This window comes from Vicugna pacos, chromosome 18, assembly GCF_048564905.1.
Source record: "Vicugna pacos chromosome 18, VicPac4, whole genome shotgun sequence".
Classification (NCBI taxonomy): Eukaryota; Metazoa; Chordata; class Mammalia; order Artiodactyla; family Camelidae; genus Vicugna; species Vicugna pacos.
The window spans coordinates 30,286,525-30,306,381 of NC_133004.1; the positions used below are offsets into that span (position 1 = coordinate 30,286,525).

Genomic DNA, 19,857 nt, shown 5'->3' on the forward strand with positions numbered 1-19,857 from the left:
CCCTCCCCAGACAGCAGTACAGCGTTGGTTTCAACTTTGCCAATTTGCTGCATGAAAAATGGAGTTGCTTTGTGCTTCTTCAATTACTTGTAATTTTGAAAAGAGTCTCATATATAATAGCCATGTGTGACTTTCTGATCATGGTATTTGCTCATTAGAGTGGTGGTCTTGAAACTGACCAGAAAGCTCTCTATATTAAGGATATTAACCCTCTGTTGTGGCTGCTCTCAATTTCTGCCAGTTATTCATCTGTCATGGTTTTGATTATGATATAGGACAGACAGAGTTTAACTTCTATTGTTCATGCTCTGCACATTTATGCCGGAGCATGAAGTTCTTTCCATATTTCCTTCTATTTATTTTACAGTTTTATTTTTCAAAAGAAACTCTTGATCCGTTTGGAATTTATGTTGGCATATAGCAGTGAGATGAAATCTCACCTGACTCTTTTTCCTGATACTAACCTGTTGTCTTGTACTGTTTCCTGACTGTCTTATGATGCCTCCTTATCACATGCCAACTTCTTAAACATACCAGGGCTTGTCCCTGGGTGGACAAGTGTGGGAACACAACAGGGAGGCTAATTCGGCCAAGGTCAGAGAGGTCTGCGCTGGGAAACGGTGCAGACGGGCTCTCAGCTCCTCAGACATGAGTCCAGCACACTTTTTACTGTACCCCAACTGCCCTAAAGTGGTGTTTGTTTTTTAAAGTCCCCATCTAAAAAAGTTGAAAACATAATTAAGCTAACTGCCCAAAGAGCTGATTATTAAGGGAAAGTAATTTGATGTGCTCATCAAATCTCATCAAGAGAACCAGATTTCTGCTTTTGGGGGGGAAATCTCTCAGAGAGACCTCGAGGGTATACTTTAGAGACTAGCAGAATAGCACACCAAAAAGACGTGCGAGGGGCCCATCTGTAAACAACGCGTCTCAAGACACCAGTTCACAGCATGGGAGCTGCAGCCCAGCATCTCTCTGATAACCGGTCGGCTTCCTGAGCTACTGACCATGGAGATGGTCTTCTTTCATCCTGAGGTTCTTGTCCTAGGGCTTGAGGATGTCTTTGAAGTCCACGAAATTATATGCAAGTGTGTGTATGTGCACAGATCATATGCAAACATTAATCCCATCCAGGTTTACCAATTACATTCATTAGACAGTATTCTCAACACAAACAAAATATTTAGGAAGCACGTAAAAGCTTTGTGCATACAAAAACATGTGCCATGCTCATGCTGTGGAGCTATCAGTTCTCCCCAAGGTTTAGTTCATAGGTTTACTGGACCGTAATTCCTGGGTTTTAGTTAGTTTTGTATCCTCAGGGCCTAATCCACAGCAGGCACCCAATAAATATTACTTGGATAAGTGAGCTTGAAATCCGTCAAAATCCTAAGTGAATTTTTCTAGGAACTAGCAAAGAAGTGATACCAAAATTCATTTTTAGACAGAAACAGGAAAGAATAGCTGGAAAAGAGGAGCTGAAGCAAACGAGGTCTACCAGGTTTAAAACACATTACAGATACAGTTAGGAAAACAGTGCGGTATTGCCGAGGACATACACACATACCCAGAGCCAGAAATTAATGGAAGAGGAAAGAAAAAGAATTATATGTTTTTAAAAAGAGACGCATTATAAAACAATGGAAAAGTGAAAAACCGTTGTGTTGCCTGTTTCAGTAAAGAACATCTAACCACGCACCTGTTTTTTTCATCCCAAACATCATGGTGTTAAATATGTTTTCTTCTGGGGGGGAGGGAGGTAATTTACTTAATTTGTTTATTTTTAGAGGAGGTTCTGGGGATTGAACCCAGGACCTCCTGCATGCTAAGCACGCACTCTACCAGTTGAGCCATCCCCTCCCCTCAGTTAAATATGGTTTCAGGTCAGTCTCCAATGCCCTTGTCTTAGCTCTGGCTGCCATGCTTCCTAACTAGCCTCCTTTCACCTTCTTCTCTTCCCCTTCCTCCACAACCCTAACTCCACCTGCTGCCAGAGTTGTCCTCCTAAAGCACCCACTTATCTCAACCTTCTGCATGAAGGGGCTCCCCAGTTCCACTGCAGTGGGCTTCAAACCATGATTCCCTCCCGACCTCCCCAAATTGGAACAGAAGCGTTTCTAATGCTGGCTTCCACCGTTGAGAACAAAAGCCAGTCAATACTGCCCTTTTCCAAAAGCTGGTGTTCACAAGTCGTGGGTGGCCATGTATTTGAGTCCCGCCATGCAGGGGTTCTTTGGAGAATGTTATTAATCCTGGCATATCCAAAAAAATGCAAAAACATTGAAAGTACTGAAAAGTTTATGAGAGGGGATGAACAAATGTAATGAAAAGTAAAGATACTAAAAGTTACACTGTGAGAAATGATGCCTCACTAGACTTTCAGTGCATAGCAAAATTGCCTATGTGGGGGGAAGACGGCCATCTGTCTACACTAGGCAGAGAAAATTGAGTATATTGGGTTTTAAGGCTTTTTAAGGCTTGGAAGAACCAACTTCCTCCCTCTACTGGATGGAAATGCATCCAGGGACTTGTGAATTTAAATACAGTCATCCTGGACTTGAGAACACATGCATCTACACACAGCCTTTCACTACCTAATTTGAAAATAAGATCTGGATAGAGTTTTTCCACCATTAAGAATCAAATTTAGTTGTCTTTTTTCAATTTATAGACAAAAAAAAATCAAATTAAAGAATACATTTTCAGGATTTTTGTTTTCCCCTACAAATTTTTGTTCCCTCTTGGAATTCTTCATCACCAATCAGCCCTACCTTCCTGTTGTCAAGATTGCTAAAGTGTCACATGTCGGAGAAGCCTTCAGGGAGCCCCATGCACATTTCAGAGACCCCGCACCTGAGTCTGTTCCTCCTCTACCATAGCACTCACCAGAGCTAGTGAAGGAGAAACACTTGGGTGTATTTCCCCAAGGTACAGCTGGGCATGGGTTCAGGCGGCCACTCCAGCCCATGCATCTGAAAGTATCCAATGACCACATGAAATTCAAGTTAGTAGATGTGTAAATGTTCACACTGACAGGTGACAGGTAGCTGGTAGCTGCACAGAGGAATTTCTGTGCAATTCTGAACATTTATAAATTTAAATATTTTTTATTCATTTGAGCACCTGTTTATGTAGTCTACGATTTACGTTTTAAACTCTTCAGGAGGCATAAATTTGGCTAACCCTTGTGGAAGAACACTGAGAAACTACAGAAGAAATGCTGATGAAACATTCAGGGAGAGATCAAATTGACTACTAGACCGAAAGGCATCTCTGATAAGGAAGACACCTAGAAACAACTGAGGGAAAGGAGAGGAAGAGAGAAACATCTTAGGACTAATTAAAAGGAAGTGGTCTTTGCAAATAATCAATAAGCTGTAATTAATGTGAAATAGCAAGACAGAGGAAACCAGTCTCACAACCTGGGGGACTCAGATGAACTGAATACTGTTTTCGTATCATTTGCTGCAAATAGGCTCTACCTATTCAAAAACAGTGTCTTATATACATCACAGGGTCCGACTGTCAACAGAATCTGCTTTATCTTCTGAAACTTATATCAAATCTGCACTTAGTCATAGACATGCTCTCTCAAGATTCCATCACTGCTTTAAGTAACGTGTCTTAGAAGAAGAATATTGACTTGTTTATATGAAAATATATGAATAAGTCAAGATACAGCATTAAAATATTTCATTATTAATACCTAAGATCGGCTAGAACAGGTACATTTGGCTATATTCAAATTATCTTTTTGTATGGCTATCTTCCCACTCAAGTTGCTAGGAATTGGTTATATTTTTACTCCCAGCCACTAGCACTTGACAGGTTCTCAATAGATATTCGTTGAACTGAACTGGTAATTGAACAATGAAATTGACAATCAAACAGTAATTCTATGACAATTAAATAAACAAGTGACACATACAGCAAACTTGAGCATACAAGGAAATACAAACATAAGGAGAACAGCCACTTCAACCTTAGTGGAAAAAATTAAAATAAGAAGCCAATTTTTAGGAAGACAATGTCGGGTGTTACTGGGGTGAAGGCGAAACACAGCCTTCATCCTGTCGTGCATAATGATGGGCACTGCAGTGCGACACTGCCTGCTGTACCATAAGCGAAAGATAGCGCCAACACGTTAGAAGGCAATTTGGCAGTACACTGACTATATAAATATTAATTTTCTACAAGTGTTGTGATTCTAAACTTCAGGTAATTCATCAAAAAAAATAATTTAGAGGGGAATGGCCATAATCATTAAAATAATGACTGGCCATGTCAAAACTAAGGGGAGACCTAGTTGTCCCTCAGAAGGGATGAAAACCAGCTTAAGGCAGCAGAGCCAGTTGGAAGACCCTTGTGAGCCCAGGTGAAAAACAGGAAAGCTGAAGTGGGGGAGGCTATAGCTTAATGGTAGAATGCCTGCTTAGCATGCACAAGGTCTTGGGCTCAATCCCCAGTACTTCCATTAACAAATAAATAAATAAACCTAATTACCTCCCCCTCCAAAAATAAAAAATTAAAAAAAAATGAAAGCTTAAACTAAGATCATTGGAAGAATGGCCACTGAGAGGCAGAAACCAAGTTAAAAGATATTCAGGAGGCAGAGCTGCCAGATCCTGGAGAGAGCCTGGATATAAAGAACACGGAAGAGGGTGGCTGGGCAGGGGTGGTGGCACTCAACATACTAGAGCAAGAGTCAGCAAACTCTTCTGCAAAAGGAACAGGCAGTAGATAGCTCTGGCCCTGCAGCCCATGCGCTCACCGCTAAAACGACCCCGGTTTGCTGCTGCAGCACATGGCCGTGTTCCAAGGAGCCTTTTTCACAAAACAGGCACTGGGCAGGACTTGGCCTGCAGGTCAAAGTTTGCCAACCCGTAGACTAGGGAATCCAGGCAAAGGAGGCCAATTTGAGGATGAACTTCATGAGTTCAATCTCAGCAGACATTTAGGTGGAGATGTTCAATCTAGGGATGGGGAGATGCCAGCACCAGAGGCATAAAATTGAGAGTCGTCAGCACGAGGTGGCAGCTATGGGGCTGAAATCACCCAGGGGAGTGGTCTCAGCAGACAGGAGACAAGGACACTTCCCTGTCCACATACAAGGGCAGCTGGGCAATGTCACTTCAGGTCACTATGGCCCTGGCAAGGCAAAAGCATTATAACCTAACTTCCCTTAACTCCTTTAACCTAAAGAGAGGCTCCTATTTTAACTTGGGCTTTTATTCCCTTTTTCAAGATTAATATCTTTCAAGTTTCAGACTCATAGATGAAAAAGAAAACTTCCCACTGGCTGGAAAATAAGGCAATTCTAAAATAAAGTGTCCATCAACTTGATGTCTTACTTTGAAATATTTTACACTCAAAACATATACAACATCATACTTGATATCATACTTGTTTACGTAGTCTACGATTTACGATTTAAACTCTTCAGGAGGCATAAATTTGGCTAAGCCATGTGGAAGAACACTGAGAAACTACAGAAGAAATGCTGATGAAACATTCAGGGAGAGATCAAATTGACTGCTAGACCGAAAGGCATCTCTGATAAGGAAGACACCTAAAAACAACTGAGGGAAAGGAGAGGAAGAGAGAAACATCTTAGGACTAATTAAGTACGATGAATAGTGGCAAAAACAAATGTCTCATCCCGGTCCTAAGAAGAAATTCATTAGCAAAACACCACTGTCCAACTTTCACATGCAAAGAATTAGTCTCTAAACTAGAGGTCAAAGCACGTAGCCCAAGACCAGGGAAGCTTGAAGATGTATTTCTTTGGTCTACACAGTGTTTTTTCCTTTTCCTTTTAGTTGCCAACATTTAAATATCAAGAAATCAGCATTCTGAAATATCATTAAACATGGGAAGATGCGACGCCACGGTACCCACATTCACTATGGCAACCAGCGGCTGGAGCAGAGAGCAATCATCCCCCTTAAATGAACATGTACTCACTAGTTCACTGCAGTCCTCACCATCCCATATTGTCTTACACCTATCTCCCACTTCACTTATTAATTTGACTTGATCTGGCACTTGAGTTTGTGACCCCTGCTTACAGAATGTAATTGTGATTTCCAACTTTTTGGAAAATGGGAGACATTATGCACAGTAAAATTTCAGACTCTCTCAAACAGGAATTTAAAAGGTCCATAATCCGTTATCCATCCTTTGAAACCTACAAAACAAAGCAAGTTTTTTTGGTAACTCATTTGGCAACAAAATTGGACCTGAGTTAACATGAAGCTGTGTATAATCTTTATGGATTCTGTTTAGTGTGAAACACTATAGAAATATTGTGTATTTTGCTATAGAAATACTAACATGTTTGATTACAGGCTATTGCCCTAGACCCCACTGGAGAGATTATATAACAGCATGTGTGCAGTAAAACTTTCCTTTAAAATCTGAAAAAATCTGATTTCTGAAACTTATCTTACCCCAGAGGTTTTGGATAAAGGGCCATGTCGTGTTATACTTTTACTATCTACGTTTAAGAAAACACACACACACACTTGCAAAGCAGATAAGCGTGTAATAATATTTTTAAATGGATTTATACTTCATTCATTACAATGGTATCTGCCTACATTTGAGAAACATAAATAGAATGATCTTTGCAAAACCATCTGCAGTCTGACAAAAATGCCCAGTGCACATGCTGACTCTGGGCCCCTGTACCAGAGTGTTGAATCCCTTTGGGTGTAGGTGGGGTGGTCTGCTGTGTACACGCTGGGAATCACTGGCACACAGGTAATTCTATATTAGAGTAACATGCTGCCTCCACACTTGCTGTCTGGGTGAAAGTGATGCTACAGCTATATGACCACATTCTTTTAGCATTCTTTTTGTCCCCAGTGAACAGTGAGTTTTCATTCACCTTTAAATACCCTGTTTGATATTCTAGGATTTCACAATATGTAAAGTACATAATCAGGCCCCGAAGATAAGATTCAGAAGAAGCTGCAAAGAAAGCAGATTCCTTTCCACCCTTGCTCTATGCTGAGGCCAGATGGAATCCACTCAGATAGACGCAAAGCCCAGCTTCTTCCCCTTTCTCGGAAATACTGTTTGGAGGAAATCAGTGTGAGTAAAATGAAGCAGCAGAGGTGAGGCATGTGGAACATGATGCTGGCAGAAGTAAGGAAATGGTCTGGGATGTGTCATGGGAGAGAGAGACACTGACTCCATGTGGCACCAGAGGACATCTTGGGGGTGCGTGGGACAGAGGTATTTTGACTCATCTTGAGAATTAGCACTGCCCAGGCGGAATGGAAAAAGGTCATCAGGGAGGGTCAGGGAAGAATGTCACAGAATAAAACAAGCCAGGAAGGGGCTGAAGGGAACTGGATGGCTAATGCCGCACCCGGACGGGACAGCTGCTACTCAGCCACCCCTACCTGGACTCAGGAGGACAGAGGCACTGCAGGGTCCTCCAAGGTTTTAGATTTTAGAAGAAGCTGGAAATCCAGGTTTTTGTGTGAAAACTCCTCATTTTTAAATATGAGCCAATGGCTGTTAAAAACAAATAAATACAGAGTAGGCCAAAGAGAACACATCTGTGGCCTGCAAGCAGTGTGGGTCTTTGGTTGTCATAATTCACATATCCACACCCTGGGAGGACTACAACAGAGTTTCTCAGCCTCAGGAGTCCTGGCATTTGGGACCAGATGATTCCGTGTTGTGAGGCTGTCAGGGGCACTGTGGGACGTTCAGCAGCCTCCCTGGCCTCTATCTCCCATATGCCTGTAACAGCCCTCCCCCAACCAAGTCACAACAATCAAAAAATGTCTCCAGACATTGTCAAATGTCCCCTGGGGGGCAAAACCACACCTGGTAAGAGCCACTGGACTAGATCAACATCCAGCTCTCCACCTCCAGGACTTTATGAAAGCACTGCTCATGACTCAAACAAGGGGTTCCTCATGTAAGACTTGCCCGCATGAAGTACGGAATTATAGCTGCTTTGGAATCAGAAACTGGGGTGTGAAGGCACAGCTCTGTCATTTACTAGCTTGATGACCTCTCTGAGTTCCGGCTTCCTTATCCTTAAGTCAGGAACAAATAACATCACCTCTTAGAGCTGCTGCAAGAACGCAGTGAGGTAATTTATGCAAAGCACTGAGCCCCAGCAGCTTAACAGGCACCAAAGACCATTAATCCTCCCCTGGAGAAAAGGCAGCCCAGACTCTGCAGTCGGGAGCCCGCAGGATCCAGAGTCAGAAGCCCTGGGCCCAAGGCGTGCCCGGGCCACCTAGGAGCTGTGCGAACCTGGCAGGTCATTTCCCCTCCTTTATGAAACAGAAACGATAATCGCCAGTAGGTGAGAACCAAGCCGGCTGGTTTGGTTCAGCACTTGGTGCACGAAGCCAGCTGGAGCAATGTCAGTGATTAGTACCATCAAACCTTTCAAAGCTTTCTGTAAAGGGAAGAACGAGCTCTTCAACAAATCCCGAGACCCGAGAATGCAGTGACACTGGGGCAAGGCACAGGGGACACAAGAGTAATAACAACAGGGACCCTCAACCTCTAGGTCCTTCTAGACAAGCAGTTGCCAGCTGGTCACCCACAGGCCAACTCTGGCCACTGATGTGCTGTTTAGCCCCCGTAGTGTCATGGTGATTTAATTTGCATTAAATGCCATCTGACTTTCATTAAAATCCAGATTTCAGGCTTTTCTGCGAAACTACGAAGGTTGAGTCACATGGGGCCCATCCTGACACATGCCCCTTTGGTGAGACAATAATCATGCGCTGGGTGAGGGGTGGCGGAGAGGCCCCCCAGACCTCACCTGGCCTAAGTCACTCATTTATTTTACCAGCCCAGACCCTTTAGGCATTTGAGTTTGTAGCTTTGGCTTTCTAAAGATAACTATCTGGGAAAGCATTTGAACCTCCAGGGCGTACTTCAAATAAGGCAGAAACCAACACCCACTGAGACACTCCCTCCCGGGGCCTCACCTGGGTAATAGCTCTCTGGGTTAGGCCCTCAGATTCCTTTTCTCCTGGACACTTCAACCTCATAACTAAACCATCCTCAAGCTCCTCACTCTGTGTACACCTTCCTCCGTTCAGGGCATCACCTCCCCCAAAATAACACATGTGTCCAGTGGATTATCTGCATCAAGGATTTTCAGAAAACAAAATAGCTTTCTTTTTAACCAGACTACCAAGTACTCAACATGATGTTTCTGTCTCCTGACCGTACTCTGGTTTCCCTTGGGGTGCCTGTGCTCCCCAACTCTTAGTCCCGTGATTTAGGTGGGGTTAATGCTGTACCCATTTGCAGGCAACAGCATGTGACCCAGGCAGAAGCACTCAGAGTCAGTCTTGGGGCTTTGGCAACAGTGCCTGGGAGGAAAGCGTTCTCTGTCCCTCTGGAACAGGAGATGAGGAGGATGGACGATGGGGGCGGGGGAGTGGGGAGTGGGTCAAGCCTGTCTAAAGAGTGGAGCCTCTGGAAACAGCCCCAGTCTGCGGCCAAGCTCCTTCTGGATTCTTTTGGTCACATTTAATTCCCATCTTCATTTAAGGCAGTGAGAATTGGGTTTTCTTACAATCCAAAGAGACCTCATCAATACCAGAGAAATTTAAAAGATGTGCTTGAACATGGAAACAAAGCCAAAAGGCTTTGCTCAAATTTTCACCTGTCTTTTTGTTACCTCCCTCTATTCAATAAGAACTAACATTAAATTGTGCTGAACACTGGAATTTGACACAACACTGTAAAATGATTATGAATCAATAAAAAATGTAAAAAAAAATAAGAACTAACATTAGCCATCCCTCTACAAGCATTTATCTCATGATATATAATTATTTCTTTGCTAACCTATCTCTTCCACATATCTGTTGAGCTCCCTCGGGGCAGAAAGTGTGTCCTATTCACATTTGGCTCTTTAACGTCTTGCACGATGGCGCACACTTTGGGCCGAACAAGTGTCTGTTGAATGCATGAATCTACGGAAGGCAGGGGGACAAAAGGACCCATCCTAATTCTCCTCTTTGTGACACGCATACCAGGAGACCACCTCATAAGCCTTGCCCCTGTGGTACACAAAGCGTCTTCTGAAACAGACTCACTGACCCACTGTAAATAAACTGCATCATGAGAACTCACTCCTTCCAGCCATTACTAATTCTCCCACGAGTCCATCCCATGGAACCTCGCCGCGGGGTTACCCACAAGGTGCTCATACTGGGAAGAAAATACTTCATTGCAAGATGCCACCTACAACTCTATGAATTGGTAGTACACACTATGCACAAGCCATTCACACATATAACTTCACTCATTATAACTGGGTTTTTTTGGGGAGAGGGAAGGACCCCTTCTTTGCTTTCTAGCCTTCATTTTGACCCAAATACATCCAGAATCCTGATTCTGATGCCTGGCAACCATTTGCTTCTGCCCAATAACAATTGCAGGCTCCCTCCTGCCTCCATTTTCCCTCCCTAATCCTTTATAATTAATTAAGTAGAAGGAAATACAAATTTGTCTAAGAAATCAACAGCCGTAAAACAACAGCTTCCCCACTAAAAACAGTTTTGACTTTAGGTGCATAATTGCCACACCCTTAATGCTCTGTAATAGCTGTTGCTTCCACTGCATCAAGCAATAAAGATTTTCAAACAGTCAAAGGTCAGGGCTGGAATTATACTCCTAGGATGAATCACAGCATTTACTCTATCCAATTCTCGTTTTCCCATACTTGGGCCCACACCACCAGGGCAATCGAGGAAGAACTGGATTTACACGAATTTAACAATATTTACTGAGCATCTACTATGTGATAAGAACCACAGCAGACTCTGGGAATCAAGAGAGAAAGTGTAAAAACTCTCAAAGCATTCATTCTAAGGGGGAACACTGGCAAGTAAAGACACAATTCCATTATGGAAAAACAGGAATTATGAAAGCACCAAGGAGGGCACATCCAATCTATGTTGGAGCATCAGAGAGGCCTTTGAGAGACAGAGACCTTTATAGGGAGAACTGGAGAATGAACAGGAGGTGGCCTAGGGCAGATGCTGTGAAAGAGGCTTCCAACAGTTCCAGGTAGAGGCTAATTAATATGTAAGAAAGCACAGCCTCCTCTGGAAACTGAAAGGAGGCAAGTATGGCTGGAATCTAAAAGTGTAAAGAGAGAAAAGACTACAGAGGAAGAAGGACCAACAGACACTGGACAGCTTTGGAGCTTTTAAAGCCTCTGAATTGTTTTAAAAAAAAAAATCAGTTGCCTGATACAAGATACAAACAGGCCAAAATAACTCTGACAAACGCATCTTGACATTGACTAAATATTGATTCCACCATGCATGTTACTGAGAACACTAAGGGGGTAGGAAACTGACAAGGAATTACCTTGTCATTCATTTACAGATTCTTGGTTGAAACATTAGCTGTCACTACCACTCTGTATACTTTCCTCTCAAAATTATTTCTATCCTTTTCTCACAAATACCTGAAAAGCAGGCACTTCTAGGGTTTAGCAGATAGGGATTAACTCTGGAAATAGGATAAATGCACACCAAGCTAATAGGGTGGGGGTACCAAAAAAATTAAACAACAGAACTAAGCAAAAAGTTGAGGGAAACGAAACAGTAAAAAGCAAATTTGGAAAACGCAGGAGGAAGTAAAAGTATTTTCATACACACACACAAAAAAAGAAGTGTCCCACGTGCTCTGGCCAAACCAAAGTCCCCCTTTGACTCAAGTGCTGAGAAAAGAAGCGAAAGCTGTAAGAAAATTCCCACTTTCAGATCTCATCAGAGAATTAACAGCAAAATCGGTACCACAGAGCTAACTAGCCCTGGAAGACCTTGAAATATTTGCTCCAGACAATATAGCACAGGACAGTCACCTCCAGAAGCTCTCCAAACCACAAACCATTCCTCTGTTCCAACGGCCTGAACATCCACAAACTCTGGTCTCTCCTGTCATTTCATGATGAATGCCAAGTTTCCCAAAGAAACTTAGAAAGGATGGGCTTCCAAACCCAAAGTGAGAAGACCTGTTATTTTTTTTTTTAAAGATCATTTCTTTTTTAACTGGCGCTAGGCATTTGCAGAATCCTTTTCTCCCACTTTCAAACTTCTAAATGTCAAGCACTCCAGCTCACATTCGCCCCTGGTTAGGAGACGGCACCACCTCTCAGCTGCCGCCTCAAAGAGCGTTCAGAAACTCGCTGGGCAGATCCACTGGGTTTTTACTAACCCTTTACTTTTTTTGCCAGCATGCACTTGTAAGCGAAAGCTTTGCCGCAGCGGGGCAACCCGGAAAGGCTGAGCATGCCGCCCCCCAAAACCCGGCAGCCTCGGACACAACACTCCTGGGAGGTGCAGCCCCAGGCGGCGGGCCTGGGCCGGCTGGATCTCCGGGCGGGGGGGTGGGGAGGAAGGGACAGAGGGCCGGTCCAGCGCCCTGAGGGCGATGCTCCGCCGGGCGGGGACGCGGGGCAGTGGGGACCCCGAGGGGTGGGAGCGGGCAGGCGCGGCCCGCCCGGCCGGTCTCCGGGGGGCCAAGCGGCGGTCTGGAGCCGGGCGCCAGGCCGCGGCGTGGCGCAGCCCCCGGCCCCCAGCCCCGCGGGCCTCGGGCGAGGCGGCGGCCGGCCCCGGGGCGGCCGGGCCCGAGAAGGAGCCGGCCCGACCCCCGCCCGCGGCGCCCGGCCCCCGGCCCCCGGCCCGCGCGTCCTCCCGCAGGCCCGGCGCGGCGCACTCGCCTGCCCACGGTCTGGTTGGCCAGCTGCTTCATGCGGTTGAACTGCTTCTTCATGGCGGCGGCAGCGGCGGCCCGCGGGGCTCGGGCCGGGCAGGACAGGGGACGGCCTGGCGGCTCCTACATCGCTTCCCAGCCGAGGCGGCAGCGGCGGCGGCAGCTCCCCAGGCCGGCGGCCCCGCCCTCGCCGCGTCACTTCCAGCGGCGCCGCCCGCCGGGCCGGCCGGGTCGGGTCCGACGAGGAGGGCCAGGCCCAGGGCAGAGGCCTGGCTGCGCGCCGCCCGGTCCTTCCCCCGGGTCGCTCCCCGTGCCTCGCGAGGAGCGGCCGCTCGGGGCCTCGCGCCCCCCTAGGACCTCAGCGTGCTTTCGCTCAGCGATCACCCGCTCCAGTGTTGTTTAACTCCCTTCCCAGACTAGGTCTCAAGCACACGGTGAAAAAAGCAGACACAAAGAGAGTAGATGGTGCAACACCCCCGTCTATGGCGTCTGATAACCGCCAATATCCATCCGCAGGGCTAGACACCGAAGCCGGGCTTGCTGGGGAAGGAGGGCCGAGGTGGAACCAGAAAGGACACATGGGAGCTTTGGGGCAATGGAAGTGTTCAGTGTCTTTAACTAGCGCCGTGCTTAAGTGCATGTGGAGGTACTTTGGAGATGGCGCCTTCAGAGCCGCTGTCATGGTGGCCGGCATCCAAGGGGTTGGGATGGCATGTGACACTGGGAAAGTCAAGGAAGCTGGGGGAGAAGGGCCTAACCCCGGTGCTGGGAAGACGTGTGGACGGGCAGAAAGGCCCGAGGAGAGACAGGTCATTGGAGACAGGACCTTCGTTAGGTCCCACACCAGGCCTGGGTGCTGCGAGGCAGGGTGGAGTGTTGAGGGGCTCCTGTGCTCCGCCGTTGCCTAGAAACCCCTCATTGTGATTTGATTCTTAGCTTTGTGCTGGCTGCAATTCAGGGACAGTTCGCGGGATTGTCCGACTGTGCTGGACGCTTTTCGCGGAGCGGACCAGGTCAGTTCTATGACCCGCAGCGATGTCCTCCTGGTTTAGTGGCCTTAGCTCCGGCCTAGGCCACTCCCTGGGGCAAGTGGGTGGTAGTGTAGCATCTTTCACTGGACACATCACCAATGTGTTGAGGAAAGGAAGTGAAAAGGTAGAAGAAGAACCTGAATCTGAGGCAAAGGAGGTTGAAGACTCTGAGTCGATTTTAAAATCAGAGAATGAGAGACTTAAAACTCTCTATAGTGATCTAGAGGAGAAGTATGAAGCCTCAGAGCTTCAAATAAGACAGCAGACTACTAGTTACAGACATCAATTACAACAGAAGGATGTAGATATCAAACTTCTTACAGCAAGACAGATAGCGCTAAAGGATCAACTGCTGAAGCTGCAGTCAGTCTTGCTGTCAGTAGACCCTGAAGCTGGCTCTGTACCCCCAGTCACATTACCACCTCCACTGGGTTATGATATCAATGACCATGCTTTAGCTTTCCAGAATAATGATATGGACTTTGCTGACCTAATTTGGTCACAACAAGAAATAAATAGATTGTCAAATAAAGTCTTAAGACTTGAGGCTGATGTCAACCACTGGAGACACACTGCCAAAAAGTTCACAGCGCAGGGAGCAGAGAGCTTTGACCAAAATGAAATCTGCAAACTGCAAAATACCATCAAGGAACTTGAACAAAATCGATACAAGGAAATTGATGACCATCAACTTGAAATAGTGACAATGCAGAATGTTCATCAACAGAAACTGGCAGAAGTAAGTCACAGCCATCGACAGAAATGTAGAGACTATGAAGAAAGGATTGGAGAACTGGAAAATCTGTTACTGCAGGGGGGCTCCAGAATTGGACCAACTCATGAATTTCAAATTCATGACATGCAGGAAGCTATTCAAATTCTACAAGCTGAAAAGGAAGAGTCCACCAAGAAAATCAAAGAACTTGAGGATAGAATGAAATACATCAATGGAAAATCATCTTCTGTAGAGAGTGAAAGAGATGTTTTAAGGAGGGAACAAGACCGGATAAATGAAGAAAATAAGGAAAGAACTGAAGAGGGTGAATTGCAACCTTACGTTATGAAGCAGAGCGATGCCGTGACAGCAAAGGAACGAGTGCTTCCACCAAGTACATCAATGGAGGAAGTGTTCAAAGAGCAGCAAGCGCTGTCGGATGCTGAAAATGAACCAATGAGACTGAGCAGCTTAAACCAGGATAACGATGTCATCGAACACAACCTGAAACTTCAGGAACGAGTCCAAGTTCTAGAAAAAGAAAATTCACAGCTAAGTCAAGAAAAGGAAGAACTTCAACGATCACTTGTCAAATTGAGCAATGATTATGAAGTAATTAAAAGCACAGCTACAAGAGACATCAATTCTGGTTCAGAAGAACATGATTTGAGATGTGACTTGGAACTCAAGGAAGGACAACTCAATCAGAGGGTTACTAAGAAGGAATTACTGACACCTGAGTTAGGAGAGTTGGACGAGAAGAAACAAGAAACTGCAGAGCACGTGGTTTTGATGAAAGATCAGCGATCAGAACAACAAAATGAAGGAGATAGTGTCATCCAAAAACTAAAGCAAGAGCTTGAGGAAGAAAAAAGGAGAGTCCGCCAACTTGAAGATGATCAGATGAACATTACTAAAGAGTTGGATATGCAAAAAAAAAGGTTAATTCAAAGTGAATTAGCTGCTAATGATTTGCTTTTAACCAAGCAGAAGCTTGAGGACAAAGTAGAAGATTTATTACATCAGCTAAACCAGTCACAAGACTGTAATGTCGACATCCAGAAAGAGAACTGTCAACTTAAGGAAGTTATTAAAGAAAACGAGAAGGAACTTTCAAGAATCAAGAATGAATTCGCTCAGTCTCTTAATCAAGACACTAATGTGAAGGTTGACTCACTTAAAGAACAGGAGGCTGAAGTTAGAAACTTAAGGCAAAATCTTTCCAAAATGCAAAAGCTCAATGTCAACTTAAGCAAAGTGGCTTTTGATCTCAAAATGGAAAATGAAAAGTTGGTTTTGGCACTTGAAGATGTAAGACGTCAGTGGGAAGAATCTATTGTTGGTAACACTCAGAAATCTCTGGGGAAAAACACTCCAGTGGAGGCTTTAAAAATGGAAAAAGGACAGTCAGAAGCAGAATTGTGTCAGGCTGAAAAGAGGCTGTTGGAAGAAACGAGGAAGAACGAGCAAATGATTGAAGAATTGTCAAATACACGTCACCCAGATAGCTCTGCCTTACACCTGGAGCAGGAGTGTTTAATGCAACTCAGTCAAGAGAAAGATTCGGAAATAGCAGAACTCAAGAATATTGAGCAGATAATTGCTGATCATAAAGAAACTCAGGCAATGTTGTCATCTCGTTTAGAAGAGCAGGAGCAATTGAAACAACTTATAGAAGAGAAAGAAATTTTTCTTGGAAAACTGCAAGGAAGTTCAGATTCTTGGGAGGAATTAGATAAATATACTCAAGGCTTAAGAAAAATGAAACTGTTACAGCAAACCATCAAAGAAGAAGACACAAGTCTTGCATCCATGAAAGAAGAAAATAGTCATCTGAAAGAGGAATTGGAACGACTGAGAGAACACAGTCAAACCGAATCTACTATTAACTCTAACATGCCAGACACTATTACGGATCTACCATCTGAGAGCTCTCCATCAAGTGTCATGAAAGGCAACCTTAAGGAGAAAATAAAATATGATCAAAAGATAACTGAAGATCAAAACCAGACTAAGATGCAAAAGCGTCAGTCTTTACAAGAGCAGAAACAGGAAATGGATGGTCTTCAAAGCCAACAGGAGCAAATGAATATTAAACACACTCAGCTCTTTACAGCCAGAGGGGAGGAGACTGAGAATTTACAAAATGCAATTGAACAAATCAAAACCCAGTTACCCGAAAAATCCCAGCACATGCCAACAGAACATTCGGGTGTTTTTCATGTAACAAAAATTCAGAGTCTTAATATAGAAAACGGAACTGAAAAGCATGACTTATCTAAAGCTGAAGCCGAAAGATTAGTAGAAGGACTAAAAGAACAAAAATTAGAGATTCAACTTCTCACTGAAAAGAATATCTGTTTAATTGAACAGATTGATCAGCTCTCCAAAAGTGAGGTTGGTAAACTAACCCAGCTTATCCAGCAGAAAGACTTGGAGATACAGTGTCTTCATACCAAAATATCTTCAGCTTCCTACACCCAAGACGAGGGGTGTCTTCAGCAGCAACTGCAAACGTATGCATTGGAAAGAGAACAAATACTAGCTGTTTTAGATGAGAAGATTAAGGAAAATAGCCTTCTTAAAAGGGAAAACTTCAGAATGGTGGATATCATTATGGGCAAAGAGGCAGATCTTGAGAAGCTCCGAGATGCAAATATGAAACTACCCCCTAGAGCTGAAAGCTGTGATCAGGATATGTGTCGAGAAACTATTCAGAATTTATCCCACATCATTCGAGAAAGAGACATTGAAATGGATGCACTGAGTCAGAAATGTCAGACATTATTGATGGTTCTGCAGAATTCCAGCAGTGGTCATGAGGTTAATGGTGTTAACATTAATCAGTTTGAGGAGCTTCTATGGGAACGTGAGCAATTAAAACAGCAGGTTTTGATAATGGAAGAATGGAAACAGCACGTGGAGGCCACGGTACAAAATATGCAGCGTGGGTCAACCCATCTTCAGAACGAGCTTCAACAACTTCAGGCCCGGGTTTTAATGGACAGTGATATTAAATCTCAACTACACATGAGCTATACTGACCTGATCAAAAATTACGAAGAGAACAAAATCCAACTCAAAAACTTGGAGATACAAGTTGCACAAATGCAGCTCAGCCTAGAGCAGCTTTGCAATGCCAAGGCTCTTCTACTAGGGAAACCTGAACTGACCTTACCGCAGCCCTCCACCGAATCACCTCCTTCCGAGTCACCTGCCTCTCTTGAGGCAGTTAAGTCTGATGGATCCAGTGAGTCTTCAAAGTTGCTCCAAGAAGAGATACAAGAGTTAAGAAAATCAATAGAGGAAAAAGATGCAACAATTAGAACCCTCCAGGAGGATAACCAGAGACTGTCTGAGTCCATTGCAGCCGCCTCAGAACTCGACAGAAAACAACATGAAGAAAGGGATTCCAAACTTCAGCAGCTCCAGGAGAAACAGGATGACTTACAAAACTTACTCCAAGAAAAAGAGCTCTTACTCAAAGCGAAAAGTGATGAATTACTTTCTTTAAGTGAAGACTTCACTAATGAAGTGAGTGAAAATGATATTTTGAGGCAGGCGGTAATTAACCTGAAGGAGAGAGTCACCAGTTTGGAAGTGGATATGCGTAAACTCAAAGAGGCAAATGAAAAAATAGTAGAAACATGGAGGGAAAAGGAAACAGAAAATCAAGCGTTACAAGAGACAAACATGCGGCTTTCTATGATGCGGAGAGAGGAACAGTTGAAATTTGCGGCCATGAAGGAAAAAGCTCTTGCCTTGGAGCACCTACTGAAAGAAAATGAACAAGGCAAGAGTGGGGAATTAAATCAACTTTTGTATGCAGTGACATCAATGCAAGAAAAGACACTTATTTTTCAACAGGAGAGAGATGAAGTCATGTTGGCACTGAAACAGAAACAGATGGAAAACTGTGCCCTCCAGAGTGAGGTTCAACATTTACACGACAAAGAACTACGTTTGAAGCAGGAGCTAGAGCGAGCCCATTGCCTGGCTTTGGAATCCAAAGAGTCTCATGACCGCGAAGCTTTAGCTGCAGAAGACAGAGCAGCTCAACTCAGAATGAAAGCGAAGGCACTGGAGGAAAAGCTCCTTCTGTCTTCTAATGCAATGGAAGATGCACGCCAACAAGCCCGCTTGCGGATGGAGTCATTGAAGGAACAACTGAATGTTGTCACCAGGCAAAAAGATGACATTTTGCAACAGCTTTGTGCGTCCCAAGAACAAGAAAAGCAGTATGCACAAGCACTAGCTAATCTGAAGATGGAACTTGCTGAATGGATGGAAAAGGCAGACGATCTAGAAGGGAAACTGCAGAAGGCTAAAGCTGTGTTGAATCTGAAGGAAGAAGAAATTAAAGTTTTGACAAAACAAAGTGAGGTTCAACGGGAAGTGCTAGATGATGTGCAAAGAAAACTGCTGGACTTAGTAAGTAAAGCAGAAGAAAAAGTCGACAAAAGCTTAGTGAGGAAGCTCTTGATGGAGTATTTTCAAACACCCAAACCTCAACGCCATGAAGTGTTAGAACTACTCAGAAACACTCTGGGCATTAAAAAGGAAGAAATGGAGCTGGTTTTTAAGGAAGAGCAAGGTGGTGGTACCAGATGGATGGCTAGGTGGCTTGGGTCGAAGAGTGTCCCCAACACACCTCCGAGACCAAATGAACAATTTATGCCTAAGAATTCTTTTTCAGAACTTTTTGCTCAATTTCTAGAAACAGAATCTCACTCTACTGGTCCACCATCAAAAGCCTCTACTGAAGATACAAAGACTCCCAGTTCACCGGGAAGGAGAAAACAAGCTACAAGTGTCCCGCCAAGTCTTACAACGACACTAAGAGCTGCACCCAAAACACCCAGTGTGAATCACTGCTCCACTGCTGTTTCACTTATTAACCCACCTGGACCTACAACCGATGGATCGGAGCATCTCCTTTTAAATGCTGTTACTGATGTTCTGCCCACGTATACACCTTTGCTGCTGTCACCTGGCAAGAGCGCTGGAGTTGTGCCAAAAGATCTCTCAAAGCAACAGATGCTTCTTCAGCCGAGATGAGTCAGTCCTAAAGAAACTGATCACTACATTTGTGTACCTCACCACAACATGGCCTTAAAAAAATAAGGCCATGTATTTGTTTTCAGTTTTACTTTGTTTAATAAAAATATTAATACTTAAAAAAAAAAGGTGTGTTGTAAGGACTTAGAAGATATTCACCAAACTTAAAACAGTGGTTAGTTACTCTTCGTGAGAATGGGCTTTGGTGGGATGGGTGGCTGTGGTCAAAGGATACTTCAAATATTGTTTGTAAAGCTTTAATTTTTTTGTTGCAAAGACCAGGTATCTATGTATACCTCGGGTAATTAAAACATTAACTTGTGTTAATGC

General features: G+C 44.3%; 1 protein-coding gene and 1 pseudogene across 5 annotated transcripts in view; one reads left to right on the top strand and one right to left on the bottom strand.

The window, feature by feature from the left end:
• Window positions 1-12,937, bottom strand: part of ARHGAP17 (Rho GTPase activating protein 17) — a 77,849-nt gene extending 64,912 nt beyond the window's left edge. For 3 of the 5 annotated variants that reach the window (XR_012061173.1, XM_072942805.1, XM_072942806.1), the window contains exon 1: window positions 12,731-12,937. Coding sequence is in view for 4 of the 5 variants with exons in the window: in XM_072942805.1 (XP_072798906.1) it covers window positions 12,731-12,783 (53 nt within the window). In the remaining variant the exon portion in view is untranslated. The remainder of the gene's footprint in view (window positions 1-12,730) is intronic. The other 2 variants (XM_072942804.1, XM_072942807.1) reach the window with 2 other exon arrangements.
• Window positions 12,938-13,744: 807 nt separating this feature from the next.
• On the top strand, window positions 13,745-19,647 carry LOC102533478 (thyroid receptor-interacting protein 11 pseudogene; annotated as a pseudogene).
• Window positions 19,648-19,857: the final 210 nt, after the last annotated feature.